The sequence below is a fragment of the Calliphora vicina genome, chromosome 4 (genome assembly GCF_958450345.1).
Source record: "Calliphora vicina chromosome 4, idCalVici1.1, whole genome shotgun sequence".
Classification (NCBI taxonomy): Eukaryota; Metazoa; Arthropoda; class Insecta; order Diptera; family Calliphoridae; genus Calliphora; species Calliphora vicina.
In genome coordinates, this window is record NC_088783.1 from 14882354 (window position 1) to 14904327 (window position 21974).

Here is a 21974-nt window from a genome sequence, read left to right on the forward strand (position 1 = left end):
AGTCATTCATTCAGTCAGTCAACCATACATCTATGCATTCATACAATTCACTCACTCATCTGGTGTTGGTGCAACCATAAAAGTGGCTTCCAGTAATTATTACTAACTGACTGACTGGCTGGCTAACTCACAAAGTAGCTACTAGTACCTGTACTAACTGTTAATTTCATAAATATTTCTTACTTACTTACCCACAGTCTGAGCGCGTAACTGCTTAAGTTAAGACCTTAAAAAAGATTAACCTGAAACGAGATAGATAAATAAATAAAGTGAAAAGTGAATCAAAATTTATCATTATATGTAGTTACAAAATTTCCAACAAAAAAATATTACAGTGACAAAAGCTTTAATATACAAGTTACAACTAAATCTTATAAATCTTTAGTGATTAAAGTTTTCTCTTCAAAATAAAAACCAAGTGAGAAAAGATTATTTATTGTCATTTGGTATTTGGTAATAACTAACGATAAAAGTGAAAAGAGATACACATAATTTATTAAGTGTTAATAATGGGTCAAGAGGATCAAGAATTTTTAATACCGGAGCATAAAAAAGGTACAACAACCTCTGTGGAAAGTCTACATAATGTGAGTACAAAAGAAATAATCAAAGCATACAAAAGGAATATCCTACAAAACAGTAAAAGAAAAAGAAAAGCTTTAGAAAGCTGTTTACTGATTAAACAAGAAATATTATAATTAAACAGAAAAACGAGCAAAGATACAAAGTTTTTAAAGAATTATTTTTAGTTGGTTTTCAAGTTTTGTCTTAATTTTAAATTTTAACAATTTCTCTTTAATTTAAACAGCCTATTGAGTTAACAACATTCATTGCTGATGATTTCTCCTTACAAATTTTTAACAATTGTATTAAATTATTTGAAGACCATTTTTGTGTGTAATTTTAGACCAAACTCTCATCATGCTAGAGGAATTCAGGCAGTGAAAAAATTTGTTACAAAAAAAAAAGGACACAATTAAGGAGTGAGATCGAAAAATTCTTAACATACATATATGTTTATAAAAAAGAAACCACTAAACTTACAGCTTTAATTTTTTTTTTATTTGATTGAAATTATTATTACAATTTACAAAAAAAATTATTTTTATAGTTTTAATCACTAGTGATGAAATTTTGAACCTTTTTCGGAAACCCTTCCATTAACGTTTTTATAGTGCTTTCTGTCACTTTGCTCGAACATGTAGTCCATCTCCGTTTAAAATCTACCACACTTTTGGACACCTTTTTTGTACTCTTCAATTCTCTTTTAACAAGAGCCCAATATCTCTCCACTGGCCTTAGCTCCGGGCAGTTTGGAGGATTTGCCTCTCTTGGTACAAATACCACATTATTGTTCTTGTACCACTCAAGGGCTTGTTTGCCATAGTGACAGGATGCCAAGTCAGGCCAAAAATAAGTGGACACATTATGAAGTCTTATGAATGGAAGCAGCCTTTTTTGTAAACATTCCTTGATGTAAATTTCGGTATTTATAGAGCCCGTTGTAACAAATGAGTGGCTTCTTTTGCCGCAACTGCATATTGCTTGCCATACCAAGAACTTTCTGGGAAATTTTGTCTGCTTTTGGGTCCTAAACTTTTCTTCAACATTCCCTCGAGCATCAGCAACATAAAATTTTTGACCTGGAAGTTGCGAATAATCTGCCAGAACATACGTTTCGTCATCCATTATGCAGCAAGAATATTTTTTATAAAACTTGACTTCAATTTCCGTGCTCTGTTTTTGGCCTCTAAATTTTTAGTAGCGTTCCTGTCAGGAACTTTTTGAGCCTTGTATGTTTTTAAACCTGCATTAGCTTTAACTTTTCGTACCAAATAGTCCGAGCACTGAGCTAACCGGGCTGCTTTCCTACCGGATGTGTTGGGAGCTCTTTTGAAAATGCGTTCTATTTTTTTGGCTTTAGAAACATCATGTGGACCATTCCTTCTACCTGAACCAGGTTTTCTATCAACTGACAAGTTCTCCCGGTACTGTTTAATAACATTGGAAACAGTTTGACGGCAGACCTTTGTATGCTTGGCCAACTTTTTGTAAGACCAAGTTGGGTTTTGTTGAAAATATTTAATAATTTCAGTACGCACTTTTTTCTGGTCACTCATTTTAATCAGATTAACAAAAAAATTAATATAATTGACATTACACATAATAACTGACATGTTTTTCAAAGGTAACTTGATCAAAAAAAAATTCAAATAATACTTGGGTTAAAAAATGTAATGAAAAACGTGTGTTAAGAATTTTTCGATCTCACTCCTTACATTTGTTATGAAAAATTGTACTTGTGTGAGTACAATGTATGTAATTTTTTCTTAAAATACATTTTTTTTTTGTTGCAAAAATTCTTTATGTGTAACAAACCAACTGCCGCAATCATTTGTAACAAAACAATATGTTCATGTTGCTCATACACATACATCACAGACTAGTTGCACATTAGGAAGGACCAAAACCAGAAAGTGTTGGATAATTCTAACTAAAATTAAACTTTTTCAATATTTTTGTGATTTTTCTTATACAGAAGTATTTGTTTCGAATAGATGTGCCTTAGAATTTCGGTAGATTATTATCCAATCTATTTATATAAAAAAAGTAATGCTACTGAGTGACTGAATGATTCAACATCGCCCAGCCCAAATGTCATAAGGTAGACACATGAAATTTTTGTGTACGTTTCCCACTCCATATGTCAGACAAGGATCCATGTTAATCATTTGGGGAGGGTTATGCTGCTGTGAAATGAAGTATTGTGTGTATGACTTAAAAATGTGGAATTTTTCAAATGTTTGGCTTTTATTTTTCATTTTTACAATAAAAATTTATTCAAAGTGTTGGCCATTGTTATATATGACCTTTTCCCATCTTTCTGGCAACATGGATTCCAAGCCAAAAGAACTGCTCATCTTTTGAGTATAAGAATGAATCAAGCCAACATCGGATACTCTGTTCCAAAGAGAGCGTCCTGCATCGATCGAAATAAATAGTAGTAGGACGGGGCACAGTCTGTACTATAAAGCGGGTGAGGCAAAACTTCCCAACCACTTCATTCTAAATACTATTTAACGATATTGCAAGATGTAGCCGAGAGGTATCATGGAATATTACGGTTTCATGTCTAGCCGCATATTCTGGGAGTTTTTCGGCCAATGATCGCTTCAAACGAATCAGTTGCGATCGTTACAGGTTCCCTGTGATATGACTTAAAAATGCGTGATTTTTCTAAATCAAAAGAACTGCTCATATTTTTTGAGGCCAAGAACGAGTCAAGCCAATTTTTGATACTATGTTCCAAAGTGAAGCGTATCACAGAGAGAGCGTTCTGCACCGATCGAAACAAATAGTTGTCGGGCGGGTCAAGGTCTGAATTATGAAGCGGGTGAGGCAAAACTTCCCAACCACTTAATTTTAAATAGTCTCTAACCGGTATTGAAACATGTGGTCGAGTGTTGTTATGATGGAATAATACAGTTTCATGTCTGGCCGCATATTTTCGGACAATGGTCTCTTCAAACGAATCAGTTGTGTTCGGTATAGGTTCCCTGTGATGGCTGGTCATATTTCAGCAGCTCATAATTGATAGGACTCTTTTGGTCCCACCACATACCGAGCATTATCTTAGCGAGGTGGATATTTGGCTTTGGTGTCTATTCGACTGGTTGGCCGCCGGGCTTCACATACGACATCTTACGCTTCAGGTTATCGTAATGAAAAAAATGATTTTCTTTTATAGCGTTCAATCATCATTTTGGACATGCAAAATCGTGTTTCTAGGCTCTCTAGGCTTCAATTCGTATGCTACCCAATTTCCCCGCTTTTGGATGAATCCTGCTGCTCGAAAAGTTTTGAAATTGCTGTTTGAGTAGCTCCCAATGATTTTGCTAGTTCTTGTTGAGTTTAACAACAATCTTTATGGAATAATTCCTCCAATTCTTGGTCTTCAAACTTTTTTGACTGGCCTAAGCGATCTTTGTCTTACGTGTCAAAATCTAAACCAAATAAATCATCTCTTTCACGTTGTAACCGATGAAACACAACCTCACCATAAGCATCGGTGATCACTCGGTGTGCATCAGCGGCACTTTTTTTCAATGTAAAGAAGTAAAGCAAAACCTCCCCCATATGACGCTTTGTTGGTTCACAATTCTTCATTTTTGAAACAAAAAAACTTGTTGTTTACTTTATAAAAAACGTGTGAAGACCAAGAATTGGAGGCATTACTCCGCGAATTTTGTTTGTCAAACTCAACAAGAGCTTATTAATCATTATGAGCTACTCAATCAGAAATTTCAAAACGTTAGCAAGCAGCAGGAGAATTGATGCATAGAGATCTTGAAATTCGATTTTGTATGTCGAAAATGCTGCTTGAACGCTATAAAAGAAAATCATTTCTAAACCGAATCATTACTTGCGATGAAAAATGGATCCAATATGATAACCCGAAGCTTAAGAGATCATATGTGAAGCCCGGCCAACCAGCCGAATCGACACCAAAGCCATGGCACTAAGATAATGCTCTGAATATGGTGCGACCTAAAGGGTCCTATCTATTATGAGCTGCTGAATTCTTGGCAAACCATCACATGGACCTGTACCGAACGCAACTGTTTCGTTTGAAGCGAGCATACCTTGAATATGCGGCTAGACATGAATCTGTAATATTCCATCATGACAACACTCGGCCACATGTTGCAATACCTGTTAAAAACTATTTAGAAAGAAGTGGTTGGGAAGCTTTGCCTAACCCGCCTTATATTACAGACCTTGCCACTTCCAACTACTATTTGTTTCGATCGATGCATAACGCTCTCTCTGTGAAACGCTCCATTTCAGAGATGAGCAGTTCTTTTGGCACGGAATCCATATGATGCCAGAAAGATGGAAAAAGGTCATAAATTAGTTGGGTACCACAATTTTCCTGCTTTTGGATGAATCCTGCTGCTCGAAAAAGTTTACAATTGCAGTTTGAGTAGCTCCCAATGATTTTGCAAGCTCTTGTTGACTTTGTCAATAATCTTCGTGGAGTAATGCCTCCAATTCTTGGTCTTCACACTTTTTTAGCTCACTTGGGCGATCTTTGTCTTCCGTGTCAAAATCTGAACCAAAAAAAAACATCTCTCTGATGTTGTAACCGATGAAACACAATCACCATAAGCTTCGATGAGCAATCGGTGTGCTTCAGCGGTACTTTTTTTTGCAAATAAAAGAAGTAAAGCAAAACTTCCCGCATATGACGCTTTGTTGGTACAAAATTCGATATTTTCAAAGCAAAAAAACTTTGTTGTTTACACTATAATGTTCAATAACTAAGTGAAAATAAATGATGGATATGTAGAAGTTTTGCATCAACCGCTTTATAGTCCAGACTTCTATTTGTTTCGATCGATGCAGAACGCTCTCTCTGGAATACGCTTCACTTTGGAACAGAGTATCCAAAATTGGCTTGACTCATTTTTGGCCTCAAAAGATGAGTAGTTCTTTTGGCTCGGAATACATATGTATGTTGCCAGAAAGATACGAAAATATCATAGCTTACAATGTGCTTAATAACTTGTTTCTCGGTTTCTCAAAAATTTGAGTTCTCACTTAGTATGTGTTTAAGTTTGTGGTACTTTTCATTATTTATGAAACTTCAAAACGGACCAATAGAAGAAGGAAAAAATTAAATTATGTCTCCTTTTGTGAATTTTCACTTATTCAGGACCAATAAGTTCCATTTAAGGATTCTAATTCATTTCGTGATTCTAGGTTCATTCGATTATTATTCACTCAGAACCATATACATATGGGCAATTCCACGAGAATCGCTACCACGACTGAAAACACAAAAACCCTTGAAACTTAGACTCCCAATTAGCTTGTAGTTTGAAATGAATTTAACTCTGATTGTTTTTTTGCTATTGTCAAATTGTTTATTGAAACCGAATGTATATTTTCTATTCATTTTTTTAGTTTTTTTATACATATTGTTACGTTTTAACCTTTTCAAAACGCTGGTTTATTTCCTTTAAATAAACCGGATACTTTTGATTGCAAATAAATGCCGTTTAGTAGTTTAAAAATTGTAACAACTCTTTATTTATTCAAAATGTACAACAACCACAGAATTAAATAGCCACTCAATGTTTTTTTTATACAGGTTTATAAATTCTCAGAAATACAGACACAATTTATAATGTACACGAATTATAACATTTATAACACTGCCATCTGCACTCTAGATTGCTCTTTAACTGTCAAAATTCGAACATTCTAGATCTTACTAATACATACGCCATCTGTGGTGTACTTTCTACAATGTTCTTTAACTGAATAATCGAATTCGAATACAGCGTTGCCAACTTACGATCAATGGTCAACTGAAAGCTTTTATTTAATAATGCCCACAGATATGTTACAGTTTGCTATTACAGCACTATTATTTAATAGCATTATGCTACTTTTAAATCAGCCCTTAAAATCGTTATATTTGAATTCAAGTACAATTTCGTAACAATATATTTACAGAATATACATATATAGTTTTATTATAAGAGAAAAATCTGTAACGTACGGTATGTCACGTACGATATTAAATTTTATTTATTATAAAATCATCCAAAGATTGTTTTTATTTAAATATGACGGATTGTAAAAGAAAAATATTTCCTTTAGTGTAAGAAATTAAAGGAAAATATAACGCCTCTCACGATTCGAAAATGTTCGCATATTTTTACATGTACCTCAAAATGACTTCCGTTTTATGTCACGTACGATATACCCTTATTTCTCTCAATATTTTGGACAACAATATTTCGAAAGAACTTTTTATTATTTTAAAATATAGTACCCTCTGAATGGAACATAAAGACCAAATTATTTTTCAGATTCTCTTATTTTTGCAAAATCTGTTCCACTCTATAGGCGTACAAATGTCACGTACGATGATATAGAATTGATTAATTTCATGTTTCCCATTTTTGTCTCATTCAGGATCATGTGTGTCCAATATCAAGATTTCAGTTTCATTATTATAAATTATTCAAAAAGTACCAGTGGAAAAAAGAAAAAGTACCATAAAGGGTCCCCATGGATTCTACCTCACTCATTTCTGGGTCAATTATTATAAAAAAATTTCAAAAGTACTATTTGCTCTCTATTTATTGTACCTTAATATCTTTAAGCACGCTATCCTTAATTCCTACTTCACTGAGAAGCATATCATCTAACATTTTCGTTAGATTTCGGTTATTTAGATAATTTTTAGAGGATTCTGTTTTCTCCATACAATCTGGAAGCAGTCTAACACAATATATGTATGTAATACATGTTCTAGTATGTTGGTTAAAAATTTGTAAAATATATGGATGGATGTATGAATGATTGTATGAATGAATGAATTGAATATATGAATGAACGAATGAATGAATGCATGGATGGATCGTTAGTTGAATGGATAAGGATGGACTTCAAATAGAACAAGTAGTGTTCGCTCGTATAAGTACAGACTACTACTAGTACTGTCATGCTACTAACCGAACTAGCCATCCAAACATATTAATACGTATGTAAATACAAATAAACATACATACATACACTTGGACTTACAGGGGTTAATTGAAAATTAAGCCTAATGTGAAATTTCATTCATAAAATACCAACAAACATGGCATTACATTACAAATAACAAAAGTCTTTAATTAATTAAAAATTGATGTTGTCAAATATAAACGTAAGTGCATGAAATGCAAAAAAAAAAAACATTAAAATTGTATGTTAAGTTATTTAGACCTTGAAAAAATCATAAAAAGCAACATGCAGCTTATGATGAAATACAAACAATTATAAAATAATTAAAAAACATTGTGTCATGACGGCAACTTCTTAATCCACCCACTTTATGGGAAACATCTAAAAAAATTCAACAATTGTATATGAAAATAGGAACAAGAACTACGTAGAAAAAATGGAAAATAAACAAAAAAAAAAAAAGAACGAATAAAACAAAACAAGTAGTAACGGACACAATGTTGAGTATTGAAGCGAAAAAAATACAATTGTAGGCAACCGACTAACAAACAAAAAATTAAAATTATACACACACATCCTAGAATCATACATATGGATTTTAGGGTGGCCCTAATTTTCTGTGCTCCCAAGCTCTAAAATATTTCGCTGACATCTAAAAACAAAGTGCAGAAAATTTGAGCAAAATCGTTCCTCAATTGAATCGTTTATTTCAAAAACCAATCAAGCAACAAAATTTTAATTTTGAGTAATTCAAAGAAAACTTCTTATAGAAACTTAAAATTACTAAAACGAAATTTCAAATACAATATTTGAAAATTGCTAAAAGCTTCAGCATTTGGGTTTTAGATGACGGGAGCATCGAAAAAGTGCAAAATAAGGGCCACCCTAATATACATATCTCACACATCCCTACAAATTCGATGATATTATGCACCTACACCCACATTCAGACCGATAGAAAGACAGACAGTCACACATCCATAAAATATGAGCTCCAACAAACTACATACATAACTACCTGCCCTAAACTTCCCCCCAAATACAACACATATTTAATAAGAGATAAAATAGTGAGAGAGAGGGAGCAACAGCAGTATAAAAAACGAGGTTACTTTGTGGTCGGTAAATAATGCTTTGTTAAACATATAGTAGAACAACTCTGACTGACTGTAAATGTGATTCTATTCTATTGTATTGTATTTGTACTGATTTTTTAGTTTTATTATTATTTTAACTGTTGTTTTTGTTATTATTGTTACTCTGTACTTTGTCCGTAATAGAATACTCTGTACTTTATAGTCTAGCAGTGCAACAACAACAAAAAACATGGGTTCGGTATTTTTATTTTTATTTTTTTTTGAATTTTTTTTCCAGTTTTGATATTCTAACACAAGTACAGAAATACATCATTATATACATATACATGATTGCACCCGCATGAACACACAGAAACGCACAAAAATATAATCATCATCAGTTGTGAACAGGGTCATTCATTGTATTTAATAAAGGTGATAAGTATGAGGAAGAGCCGACAAAGAGAAGGAATTGATTTACCTTTTTTTGCAATTTGAACTCGAATTAAAATAACGAAATGTTTGTTTTTAAGCCTATATTGAGTAAATTTTGAAATATTTAAGCTCAATCATGGATCTCCTTATACTGGAAAATATTCCTCAATCGTGGATCTCCTTCTACTGGAAAATATTCCTCAATAGTGTATCTCCTTATACAGGAAAATATTCCTCAATCGTGGATCTCCTTATACTGGAAAATATTTCTCAATAGTGGATCTCCTTATACAGGAAAATATTCCTCAAACGTGGATCTCCTTATACTAGAAAATATTCCTCAATCGTGGATCTATTTATACTGAAAACTATTCCTCAATCCTGGATCTCCATATACTGGGAAATATTCCTTAATCGTGGATCTCCTTATACTGGAAAATATTCCTCAATCGTGGATCTCCTTACTGGAAAGTATTCCTCAATCGTGAATCTATGTATACTGAAAAATGTTCCTCAATCGTGGATCTCCTTATACTAGAAAATATTCCTCAATCGTGGATCTATTTATACTGAAAACTATTCCTCAATCGTGGATCTCCATATACTGGGAAATATTCCTTAATCGTGGATCTCCTTATACTGGAAAATATTCCTCAATCGTGGATCTCCTTACTGGAAAGTATTCCTCAATCGTGAATCTATGTATACTGAAAAATGTCATGGATCTCCTTATACTGGAAAATATTCCTAAATCGTGAATCTCCTTATACTGGAAATGGTCCTCAATCGTGGATCTCCTTACTGGAAAATATTCCTCAATCATGGATCTCCTTATACTGGAAAATATTCCTAAATCGTGGATCACCTTATACCGGAAATGGTCCTCAATCGTGGATCTCCTTACTGGAAAATATTCCTCAATCGTTGATCTATTTATACTGAAAACTAATCATCAATTGTGGATCTCCTTATACTGAGAAATATTCCTTAATTGTGGATCTCCTTATACTGGAAAATATTCCTCAATCGTGGATCTCCTTACTGGAAAGTATTCCTCAATCGTGAATCTATTTATACTGAAATATATTCCTCAATCGTGGATCTCCTTATACTGGGAAATATTCCTTAATCGTGGATCTCCTTATACTAGAAAATATTCCTAAATCGTGGATCTCCTTATACTGGAAAATGTTCCTCAATAGTTGATCTCCTTATACTGGAAAATATTCCCTAATCTTGGATCTTCTTATACAGGAAAATATTCCTCAATCGTGGATCTCCTTACTGGAAAATACTCCTCAATCGTGGATCTCCTTACCGGAAAATATTCCTCAATCGTGGATCTATTTATACTGAAAAATATTCCTCAATCGTGGATCTCTTTATACTGGGAAATATTCCTCAATCGTGAATCTCCTTACTGAAAAGTATTCCTCAATCGTGGATCTCCTTACTGAAAAGTATTCCTCAATCGTGGATCTCCTTATACTGGAAAATATTTCTAAATCGTGGATCTCCTTATACAGGAAAATATTCCTCAATCGTGAATCTCCTTATACTGGAAAATATTCCTCAATCATGGATCGCCTTATACTGGAAAATATTCCTCAATCGTGAATCTCCTTATACTGGAAAATATTCCTCAATCGTGGATCTCCTTACTGGAAAATATTCCTCAATCGTGGATCTATTTATACTGAAAAATATTCCTCAATCGTGGATCTCCTTATACTGGAAAATATTTCTAAATCGTGGATCTCCTTATACAGGAAAATATTCCTCAATCGTGAATCTCCTTATACTGGAAAATATTCCTCAATCATGGATCGCCTTATACTGGAAAATATTCCTCAATCGTGAATCTCCTTATACTGGAAAATATTCCTCAATCATGGATCGCCTTATACTGGAAAATATTCCTCAATCGTGGAACTTTTTATACTTTAAATATTCCACAATCGTGGATCTCCTTATACTGGAAAATATTCCTCAATCGTGGATTTCTGTAAAACTACAATAAGAAATATTTAATCGAGAGACAAAATTCGAAACAAACGTTGTAGATGCATTAGTATCCTACAATTACATGTGGGTTCTCTGAACCCGAATTTATGCAATTTTGACAATTTACACATCCCTCAAATATTGTTCAACCAAGTATTATGGGAAACATTTTAGAACACAATTGAGTAAGTTGAACGTTGTTTGTTATTTTAACAATTGTTGCATCCATATGTCGTCCACATCAATATCATCCAGTTGAGACAGAAGAACTCTGTTACAAGGATGATTTTCGAAGAAGTTTTCATGTGTTTCATCGGTTTCAACGTGCGAGAGATGGTTTGTGCGGTTCAGAAGTGGTGATTTTGACACGGAAGACAAAGATTGCCCGGGCCAGCCAAAAAAGTTTAAAGACCATGAATTGGAGGCATTACTCCATGAAGATTGTTGTTAGTCTTAACAAGAGCTGCTGAAATCTGGCCCTACGATAACAGGGAACCTTTACCAAACGCAAATGATTGGTTTGAAGCGAATATACGGGCAGACATGAAACCATAATATTCCATAATGACAACGCTCGGTTACATGTTGCAATACATGTTAAAATGAATTTAGAATGAAGTGGTTGGGAAGTTGCCTCACCCGCATTATAGTTCAGACCGTGCCCCATCCGGCTACTATTTATTGGAACAGACTATACGATATTGGTTTGATTCGTTCTAGGTCTCAAAAGATGAGCAGCTTTTTTGGTTCGAAATCCATATGTTGCCAGAAAGATGGGAAAATATCATAGCTAACAATGGCCAATACTTTGAATCAATTTATATTGTGAAAATGTAAAAAAAATTTAAATTCCGAGTTTTACCAGGAATTTTTGATTTCAGTCAAATCACCCAGCCGTTCTCACGTGATACCTTTACATAAATGTACCATTTCATTTTTATACATATAGATTAAAATCTATTTTTAGGGAAAGAACTTAAAACATTTAAAATCATTAAAAACTTTGTAAATAAGCGGTCAATTGAGAAAGGAAACTCGATCTGCGATAACTCATATTTCAGATCAAAAATGTTTTTTTATTTATTTTCTCGTTTATCAGAAAATGAGCATGTTGCTGAATTACAATCAATTTTTGCTGGAAAAACTTAAAAAAAGTAAATTATAGATAAGGAAAGAAAGCTCTTTCTGTGACCATTTATTAAGATATCAAAAAGTCGTTTATCGGGAAAAGCAGCATGATCTGCGATCACTTTTATTTGTGACCAATTGATCTTCTTATGCTTTGATCCAGATAATCATCAACAACTATTGAGTGGTAGAAGACACATTTTGAAAAATGGTTTCTTAAAATGAAGTCAATTTTAATTTTATTTGTTTGGGTCCGCCTTAATATACATATACAGAAAGCCTCAAAAAAGAGTAAACACCAGTAAATTTTTTGATTTTCTTAAGATCATGAAAATCATTATAGTCCGACTTATTTTTTTTTAGAACCGAATCTATTATACAGCCCAATCTGCAACAAACCGAAACTTTTGGATAGATTTTAGGTTTTTCATTATCTTAAAAAAAAAATCAAAAAATGTGTGGTGTTTACTCACTTTTGATGCTCTCTGTATATTCATGTATGTATTTTATTTACACAATTTACTATCTATGCATTCATGTATGTATTTGTGTTAAATTTGAAATTTAAATTGATAAAAACAAATAAATAAATAAAATAAAACTGAAATAAAAAGCGAAAAAACTGAAAGAATGGTTCATTTAATCTGTCATTGTTCTCATATTCGTGTGCATGACAAAAATACCTGTCGGATATTTTGTTACATTTTTTTATTTAACCAAAAAATTATCTAGATTATTTTATATGTATTTAAACATAAATTCTTTTAGAGCATGCAACATAATATTTGTTTGTCAAATCTCAGCATCGCTGATAAAATGCATCATATAAATGATAAGATAGAACAAGTGTTTTCTAGATATACTTTTTTTTGGGTTTAACTGCATATTTGTTTGGCAGAGTTGTGAAGGTAATCTAATTAGAAGAAACTTTTTTTATATGTTATACATACTACGTCTTTATTGTTCCATTTCATAATATACTTTTTGAAATAGATAAACTTTATTTAAAATATATGAGACCAATGCCCCCAGAAACAATGAGCACTAAATTTGATATTATTTTAACTGACTATATACTCGTAACTCTTTCCACACCCTTGACTTATTAGATAATTGTGCCGGAAAATCTTCTTTTGATCATTTTAGCTGATTGGTATGAGAGTTGATTAAATAAATTGAAATTCCGGCGAAGTTGTGGAAAAGATTTTATCATTAATTAATGCAAATTTTAGGTCTAAGAAGTAGTTATTTGATTCATCCAGTTAAATGAGATACAGTGGTGGCCACCAATTTAAGACAAATACTTGAATTTTTTTCATTAACTGAATTTTAAGTGCGATAGAGCCAAAATAAAAGGACCTCTAAGGGTATGAAATTTATTATTAATGTTTCTAGTTTCTGACAAATGTTTGGAAAAATCGGTAAAACATATATGGACAAAGATATGTGGAAATACGTTGACCCACCTCAGCGAACATCCGCTGTTAATAACATGATATGACCGAAACTAATGGAACTAAAAATACGAAATTTGGTCCGAATATTTTATAATAATAAAAATATAATGATATAAATGTGAGAAAATATGTTTATTTAAAAAAAAAAATTTTTGGTCAAGTTGTAGAAAAATTTTATGTGTTCATGGTGAATATGTATGAATTGATACAGTCGAATAAAACACGCTTGTGTGTTAAAACAGTCCTCATGCATACATATTTGTGGAAATATTTGAAAAAATAATTGACAATTACATGGAATTTAGCAAAAAAATTTTGTCTTAAATTCCTGGCCACCACTGTATATTTGCTTCTATAATGGTATTTTATACAAGAGAATCTAAAAGCAGAAATAGAAGTAAAATTCTGTGAATCAAATTGATCCCTTATTTCATAAGTCCTTAAGTTTCTTAAACCAGTTACGTTCTGCAGGCTTCAAAAGCTACATTTGAAAGTGTAGGAATTCCGAAAATACGGTAGAGAGATCAAGTGAAAATATCGATCACCCTTGGCATTTAAAACTGGAGACAGCACGAACACGACTTTTTTCCTTTTCAAAATCGTGTTGAATGTGAAGTCTTTGAATGTTTCGAGTAATGATATCCGAACTAATCTATAACTTAAGAATGCTTCTTTCATATCTGTTGTATGACATACAAATGTGGAAATTTTTCAAATGTTTATCCTTTATTTTGAAACATTTGTAGAAAATAAATACTTTGAGGCCAAGAATGAATCAAGCCATATCGGATGTTCTATTCCAAAGTGAATCATATCCCAGAGATCGCGTTCTGCATCGATCGAAACAGATAGTAGTCTGCAGTTTAAAGCGGGTGAGGAAAATCTTCCCAACCACTTCATTCTAAATACTTTTTATCAGGTATTGCAACATGTGGCTGAGCGTTGTCATGATGTAATATTACGGTTTCATATCTGGCCGCATATTCTGAGCGTTTTTCCTACAATGCTCGCTTCAATCTGCATCAGTTTCATTCGGTACAGGTTCCCTGTGATGGTATGGTCAGATTTCAGCAGCTCCTAATATATAGGACCCTTTTGCTACCACCAAATACAGAGAATTACCTTAGCGCAATGGATATTTGGTGTTTGTGTGGATTCGGCTGGTTGGCCGGCCGGCGGGTTATTGCAGTGGAAACATTTTTCATCGCAAATAATGATTCGTTGCAAAAATTATTTTCTTTTTTAACGTTAAAGCATCATTTCTGACATGCCAAAACAACTTTCAAGGTCTCTCTGCTTCAATTCGTATGGTACCCAATTTCTCTGCTTTTGAATGAATTCTGCTGCTCGTAAACGTTTAGAAATTGCTGCTTGAGAGCTCCCAATGATTTTGCAAGCTCTTGTTGAGTTTGACAACAATCTTTATGAAGTAATGCCTCCAATTATTGGTTTTATAACTTTTTTGGCTGGCCTGGACAATCTTTGTCTTCCTTGTCAAAATCTCCACTTCTGATCAGAACAAATCATCTCTCGCATGTTGAAACCGATGAAACACATTCATCTTAAGCTTTGCTTAGCAATTTGTGTGCTTCAGCGGAACTTTTTTTTCAAATTAAAGAAGAGTAAAGCAAAACTTCCCGCATATGATGCTTATGATGATACAAAACTCGACATTTTCGAAGCAAAAAAAACTGTGTTATTTACACAATAATATTCAATAACTAAGTGAGAGTAAATGACAGATATGTACCCTTCAAAATGACATATAAGTTTTTAAAATCTAAAGTCGTGTTCAGAAGATACGCCATCTATTGTAAATCGGGCTTTATTAAGTTCCAATAATTTACCCATAAACTTTATATGTGTCTTATACATTTTTAGATTTAAAATAAATATTTGTATTACAATAAATTTCTCCTTCCACCATTTCAGACTCCTGGCACACTCGAAGCATCGGCCATCAATAGTGGATTTAGCAAAAGTTATGGTTCTTTGACCTCCAATGAATCGGCATCCGAAAAACTGACATACTCCTGGTGTAATCTAGATGTATTTGGTGAAGTTCATCAGCCCGGATCGAATTGGAAGCAGCTGGTAAATCGAGTCAAGGGAGTATTTTGCAATGAAAGACATATACCCAAGCCGCGTAAACACTTGATCAAGAATGGTAAATTTTCTTTATATAAACCAAAGTTAAAACTCCTTAATATCGAATATCTTTTTACAGTTTGTGGCGTGGCCTATCCCGGAGAACTGTTAGCCGTTATGGGTAGTTCGGGAGCGGGTAAAACCACTCTACTGAATGCCTTAGCCTTTCGTTCGGCACGAGGAGTGCAAATTTCCCCTTCCAGTGTACGCATGCTAAATGGTCATCCCGTGGATGCCAAAGAAATGCAAGCCCGCTGTGCCTATGTCCAACAGGATGATTTATTCATAGGCTCTCTTACGGCTCGGGAACATTTGATATTTCAGGCCACTGTTCGTATGCCACGTTCGATGACACAAAAACAGAAAATCCAAAGAGTGGATCAAGTTATACAGGATTTATCACTGGGTAAATGCCAAAATACCATAATTGGGGTACCCGGTCGCGTTAAGGGTCTCTCTGGAGGCGAGCGTAAACGTTTAGCTTTCGCCTCAGAGGCCCTTACCGATCCACCGCTATTGATTTGTGATGAACCCACTTCCGGTTTGGATTCGTTTATGGCCGCCAGTGTGGTTCAGGTGTTGAAGAAGCTGTCACAGCGTGGTAAAACTGTTATACTAACCATACATCAGCCTTCATCGGAACTGTTTGAACTGTTCGATAAGATTTTGTTAATGGCCGAGGGTAGAGTTGCTTTCTTGGGCACGCCCACTGAGGCGGTGGACTTTTTTTCATTGTAAGTCAAAGATTTTTGTAATATTTCAGGTTATTTTAAATTTATTTATCAATTCCTTTAGCATTGGCGCCCAGTGTCCTAATAATTATAATCCAGCTGATTTCTATGTTCAAGTCTTGGCTGTTGTACCCGGACGAGAGCTGGAGTCACGTGATCGTATTTCAAAAATATGCGACAATTTTGCGGTGGGCAAGTAAGTTTACGGTAAAAACTTATGTAGATACAATCAATCTATAATAATATTTATTTTATCTATGTATTAGAGTTTCTCGTGAAATGGAACAGAATTTCCAAAAGATTGCTGCCAAGTCGGATGGTTTTCAGAAGAACGATGAAAATGGCATAAGTTACAAGGCTTCTTGGCTTACCCAGTTTCGAGCGATTATGTGGCGTTCTTGGATTTCCACTTTAAAGGAACCGTTGCTGGTTAAAGTGCGCTTGATACAAACTACGGTAAGGGAACTATACTATACAACAGGGAAAATATCTTGGGATTAATTAAAAGAATTTAGGGGAATATTTGTTTTAAAGTGTTTGAAGATTTGAAATTTAAATTTGAAGTCACCGAAAACACAGCAAGAAATCCATTATGGGTGGAGTAGCATGCAGTTCTAACGACGACAAATAAGTCTTCAATTTTTTTTTTAAACAAAAACAAACTCCGAAGCTTTTTGCTTATCTAAAGAAACGCCCAGAGTCTCTGGCAGGAATCGAACCCGCAACCCTAGGATTGATAGTCCAGTACACTATCGTCTAGTCTATCGGGGCACCCAATAGACTAGACTTCAACATTCGGTTGACTATTTCTGAAGATAATCAAGTTGCTGTCAGAATACTTAGAGGTAATTAAGGAGTGAGATCGAAAAATTCTTAACATACATATATGTTTATAAAAAAGAAACCACTAAACTTACAGCTTTAATTTTTTTTTTTTTGATTGAAATTATTATTACAATTTACAAAAAAAATTATTTTTATAGTTTTAATCACTAGTGATGAAATTTTGAACCTTTTTCGGAAACCCTTCCATGAACGTTTTTATAGTGCTTTCTGTCACTTTGCTCGAACATGTAGTCCATCTCCGTTTAAAATCTACCACACTTTTGGACACCTTTTTTGTACTCTTCAATTCTCTTTTAACAAGAGCCCAATATCTCTCCACTGGCCTTAGCTCCGGGCAGTTTGGAGGATTTGCCTCTCTTGGTACAAATACCACATTATTGTTCTTGTACCACTCAAGGGCTTGTTTGCCATAGTGACAGGATGCCAAGTCAGGCCAAAAATAAGTGGACACATTATGAAGTCTTATGAATGGAAGCAGCCTTTTTTGTAAACATTCCTTGATGTAAATTTCGGTATTTATAGAGCCCGTTGTAACAAATGAGTGGCTTCTTTTGCCGCAACTGCATATTGCTTGCCATACCAAGAACTTTCTGGGAAATTTTGTCTGCTTTTGGGTCCTAAACTTTTCTTCAACATTCCCTCGAGCATCAGCAACATAAAATTTTTGACCTGGAAGTTGCGAAAAATCTGCCAGAACATACGTTTCGTCATCCATTATGCAGCAAGAATATTTTTTTATAAAACTTGACTTCAATTTCCGTGCTCTGTTTTTGGCCTCTAAATTTTTAGTAGCGTTCCTGTCAGGAACTTTTTGAGCCTTGTATGTTTTTAAACCTGCATTAGCTTTAACTTTTCGTACCAAATAGTCCGAGCACTGAGCTAACCGGGCTGCTTTCCTACCGGATGTGTTGGGAGCTCTTTTGAAAATGCGTTCTATTTTTTTGGCTTTAGAAACATCATGTGGACCATTCCTTCTACCTGAACCAGGTTTTCTATCAACTGACAAGTTCTCCCGGTACTGTTTAATAACATTGGAAACAGTTTGACGGCAGACCTTTGTATGCTTGGCCAACTTTTTGTAAGACCAAGTTGGGTTTTGTTGAAAATATTTAATAATTTCAGTACGCACTTTTTTCTGGTCACTCATTTTAATCAGATTAACAAAAAAATTAATATAATTGACATTACACATAATAACTGACATGTTTTTCAAAGGTAACTTGATCAAAAAAAAATTCAAATAATACTTGGGTTAAAAAATGTAATGAAAAACGTGTGTTAAGAATTTTTCGATCTCACTCCTTATAAAAGATCAGGCCAACAACAAGAGGCAGATTATGGAATCAAAGAAGCTAATCGGTCGATTGACTAATAAACTGATGGATATTCTGAAAAATTAAAGGATAGAAAAGGCTGGTTAGAAGGAAACAATGCTGATACTCTCGTTAAAGTATTTCATGAAGGAGAGTCAAGATCAAGAACATTTAAGAGAATCCAAATCAATATAAACGAAAAGAATAATATCTTGTTTAAAACTAAATTCATTAAAAAGCATTGAATTATGTCTGTCGAAGGATGTATTAGGCATTCAGTGGTCCCGAAAAACTTTCACATTTTCAAAAATATGGATTATAGTTTAGACTCCTTGTTATTGTACTTGGCTGCAGTCTAAATAATTTAGCATTAGGACTGAAAAGGGGTTAGGTTAACATGCAGCCGCATGGCAGAGGCAGGAAAGAGAGCAGCTCACTTGGTTCCTTTGTGTTACCTGGAAATAGAAATATAAGAGGGCCTAATAGAGATGAAAAGAGAAGGAGAAAGTCAGATAGGACAAGGCGTAGAAGAAATAAAGATGAAGGAGGTCAGAAGAGAAGATGAATTTTCAAAGACTCTTTAGACGTTCAAACTCTTTCCGATTGCTCTGGGCTGCAGTCTAAATAACTTATCATTGATTATTGAAACATATTAGGGCTGAAAAGTGGTTAGGTTAACAGGCAGTCGCATGGTAGAGACAGGAAAGAGAGCAGCTCACTTGGATCCAAACAGTATGTTACTTTGTGTTACCTGAAAATAGAAACAGAAGAGGGAAAGAGAAGGAGAAAGTCAGATAGAATAAGGAGTAGATGAAATAAAGAGGAAGAAGGTCAGAAGAGGAGAAGTGATGATAATATGAACCAGTCTTTTGAAGGATACTGGGTCACTTCATGGAGATTCCCGTGTCTGGCCAATTGCCATTCCTAATAAAGGCATTGATACATTCTAACTTCATGTCCGCTAGCTCAGAAAGACTATTTGAGGAACGATGTTCCAGAAACCTGATGCGTAGATCTCCTAATACCGGGCAATGACAAAGTCATTATATGGCAGTCCAAGTCTCCTCGCATGGTTGCCAAATATGCAGTGTCCGGTAATCACCCCCACTACATTGCTTACTTGTGAGCGTGTCAAGCCAAGAAGATATTTTGCCACATGTGGGTTCACATCCCCATCTTGTCTGAGCGAGCTCATAGTACAAATTACTAATTTGCTGTTTGTAATTGGATAACGGAAACCCGCATATAAAGTCTATGTATCCGTCAGGCATCATGGTGCCTTTTTTTGCACGATCATCAGCAACACAGTTAGGTTAGGAGTCCATTTAGGTTTTAACTTCACTACAGATGACATCATTTCACTAATAGGTTTATGGATCGAATGTTGGTTGAACTTAACATCGACGATTAAAATCAATGCATTGGTCAAAAGGCGGTTGCGAAATCAATGATTGAGGTCAACTGGGGTCAGAACAAAGTTTTGATAATTTGGAAGAGCGTCTTTAACTGTTTCTCCAAACACCAATGTAACCAAAAATCTCTGGATCAGGTTTTTTAATCACGTTCTTGAAGTAATACTCTTCAACTTTGTAAAAAAGACAGATATTTCAATAGCAAAGTTATCATTTATGATTTTTATTTAAGTTTTTATTCTAAATTTCTCTTAATTTTAAAATTCCCTCCACTTTCAGATGGTTGCTGTTTTAATCGGTTTAATATTCTTGAACCAGCCCATGACCCAGGTGGGTGTAATGAACATCAATGGCGCCATATTTCTATTTCTCACCAATATGACTTTTCAAAATGTTTTCGCTGTAATCAATGTAAGTCTCAAATAAGCATTAAAGAAAATTAACTTTTTCCATATATTAAACTCTCATATATTATCTCTTTTAGGTCTTCACCTCTGAATTGCCGGTATTTATGCGTGAAACACGCAGTCGCCTTTACCGTTGTGATACCTATTTTCTGGGCAAAACTATAGCCGAATTGCCGTTGTTCTTAGTGGTACCGTTTCTCTTTACCGCCATCGCCTATCCCATGATAGGTCTAAGACCCGGCATACTTCATTTCCTTAGCGCCTTGGCTTTGGTCACTTTGGTGGCCAATGTTTCTACTTCATTCGGTTATTTGATTTCTTGTGCCAGTACTTCCACTTCGATGGCTTTATCGGTGGGTCCTCCCGTTACTATACCCTTTCTTTTGTTTGGTGGTTTCTTCTTGAATTCCGGTTCAGTGCCTGTGTACTTCAAATGGCTGTCGTATTTCTCTTGGTTCCGTTATGCCAACGAGGGCTTGCTAATCAATCAATGGGCCGATGTACAGCCGGGTGAAATTACCTGCACCTCCAAAAATACCACCTGTCCCAATTCTGGTAAAGTTATTTTGGAGACTTTGAGCTTTTCTGAGACGAATTTACCATTTGATTATATGGGTTTGATATTGTTGATTCTAATATTTCGTATTGCTGCCTATGTGGCTTTGAAGATGCGCACCAAACGTAAGGAATAGGGAGTGGGGCGAGAGCTGCTTACATATTTTAGATTTAAGACAATTTAACACATATTATTGTAAATAAAAGAATGATTTAAACAATACAACATATGAATTTATGATTTTAATGAACTTTCTAAAAAACTATAGAGAATTAATTTTGTTGTGAAAATTAAATAACTAATATTCAATAATGGCTTTGTTCCTGAACTAGTTAGATTTAGAAGAAATCATGGAAGAATTTTAAGAATCGAAACTTTAAATTACAAACGCTTCTCAAACAGTATTCCGGGATTATATGAAACCATGGACCGATGGATATTGAATATTCCCCATTTTGAATACCAAATAAACCTTATCGTATTTTAAATAGACAGACAGACGGACATAGATATATCGTCTTAGAATCTTATGAGGACCCACCATATACTAATGTAGGTCTGAGACAAATATTTTGATGTGTTACAAACGGAATGACAAAATCAAATCTTTTTGGATTTTGGGTATAATAAAAGCGTTTGAACGAATCTAAAGAATATACTTTGGCGGGAATAGTTTTATGGTATAGATTTCTGATATTTTTCATTTCTTAGTTAATATTTAAGATTAAATTTAAATAATTAATTTGAAGCTCTGATTGATACCCAAATATTTAAGATAGTTATGAATGCTTAATTAAGTCCTATTCAGAGAGGAGTAATAAGCGAAATAATGGATGGATATTAACAAAATTGAATAACTTCATCATTGAGGGACGTGTATGCCAAATTTCATGAAATTATCTTTGTCATGAAATTCTTAGCGACGGACGGACTCAGA

At 34.2% G+C, this 21974-nt stretch overlaps 1 protein-coding gene across 1 annotated transcript; it reads left to right on the forward strand.

The window, feature by feature from the left end:
- The first annotated feature begins 265 nt into the window (after positions 1-265).
- Positions 266-21262, forward strand: w (eye pigment precursor family transporter white). Its single transcript, XM_065508802.1, has 7 exons — positions 266-587; positions 15557-15791; positions 15852-16506; positions 16568-16699; positions 16770-16959; positions 20354-20485; positions 20559-21262. The coding sequence occupies exons 1-7, from the start codon at positions 510-512 to the stop codon at positions 21171-21173; spliced, it is 2037 nt and encodes a 678-aa protein (XP_065364874.1). The 5' UTR covers positions 266-509; the 3' UTR covers positions 21174-21262.
- The last annotated feature ends 712 nt before the right edge of the window (positions 21263-21974 follow it).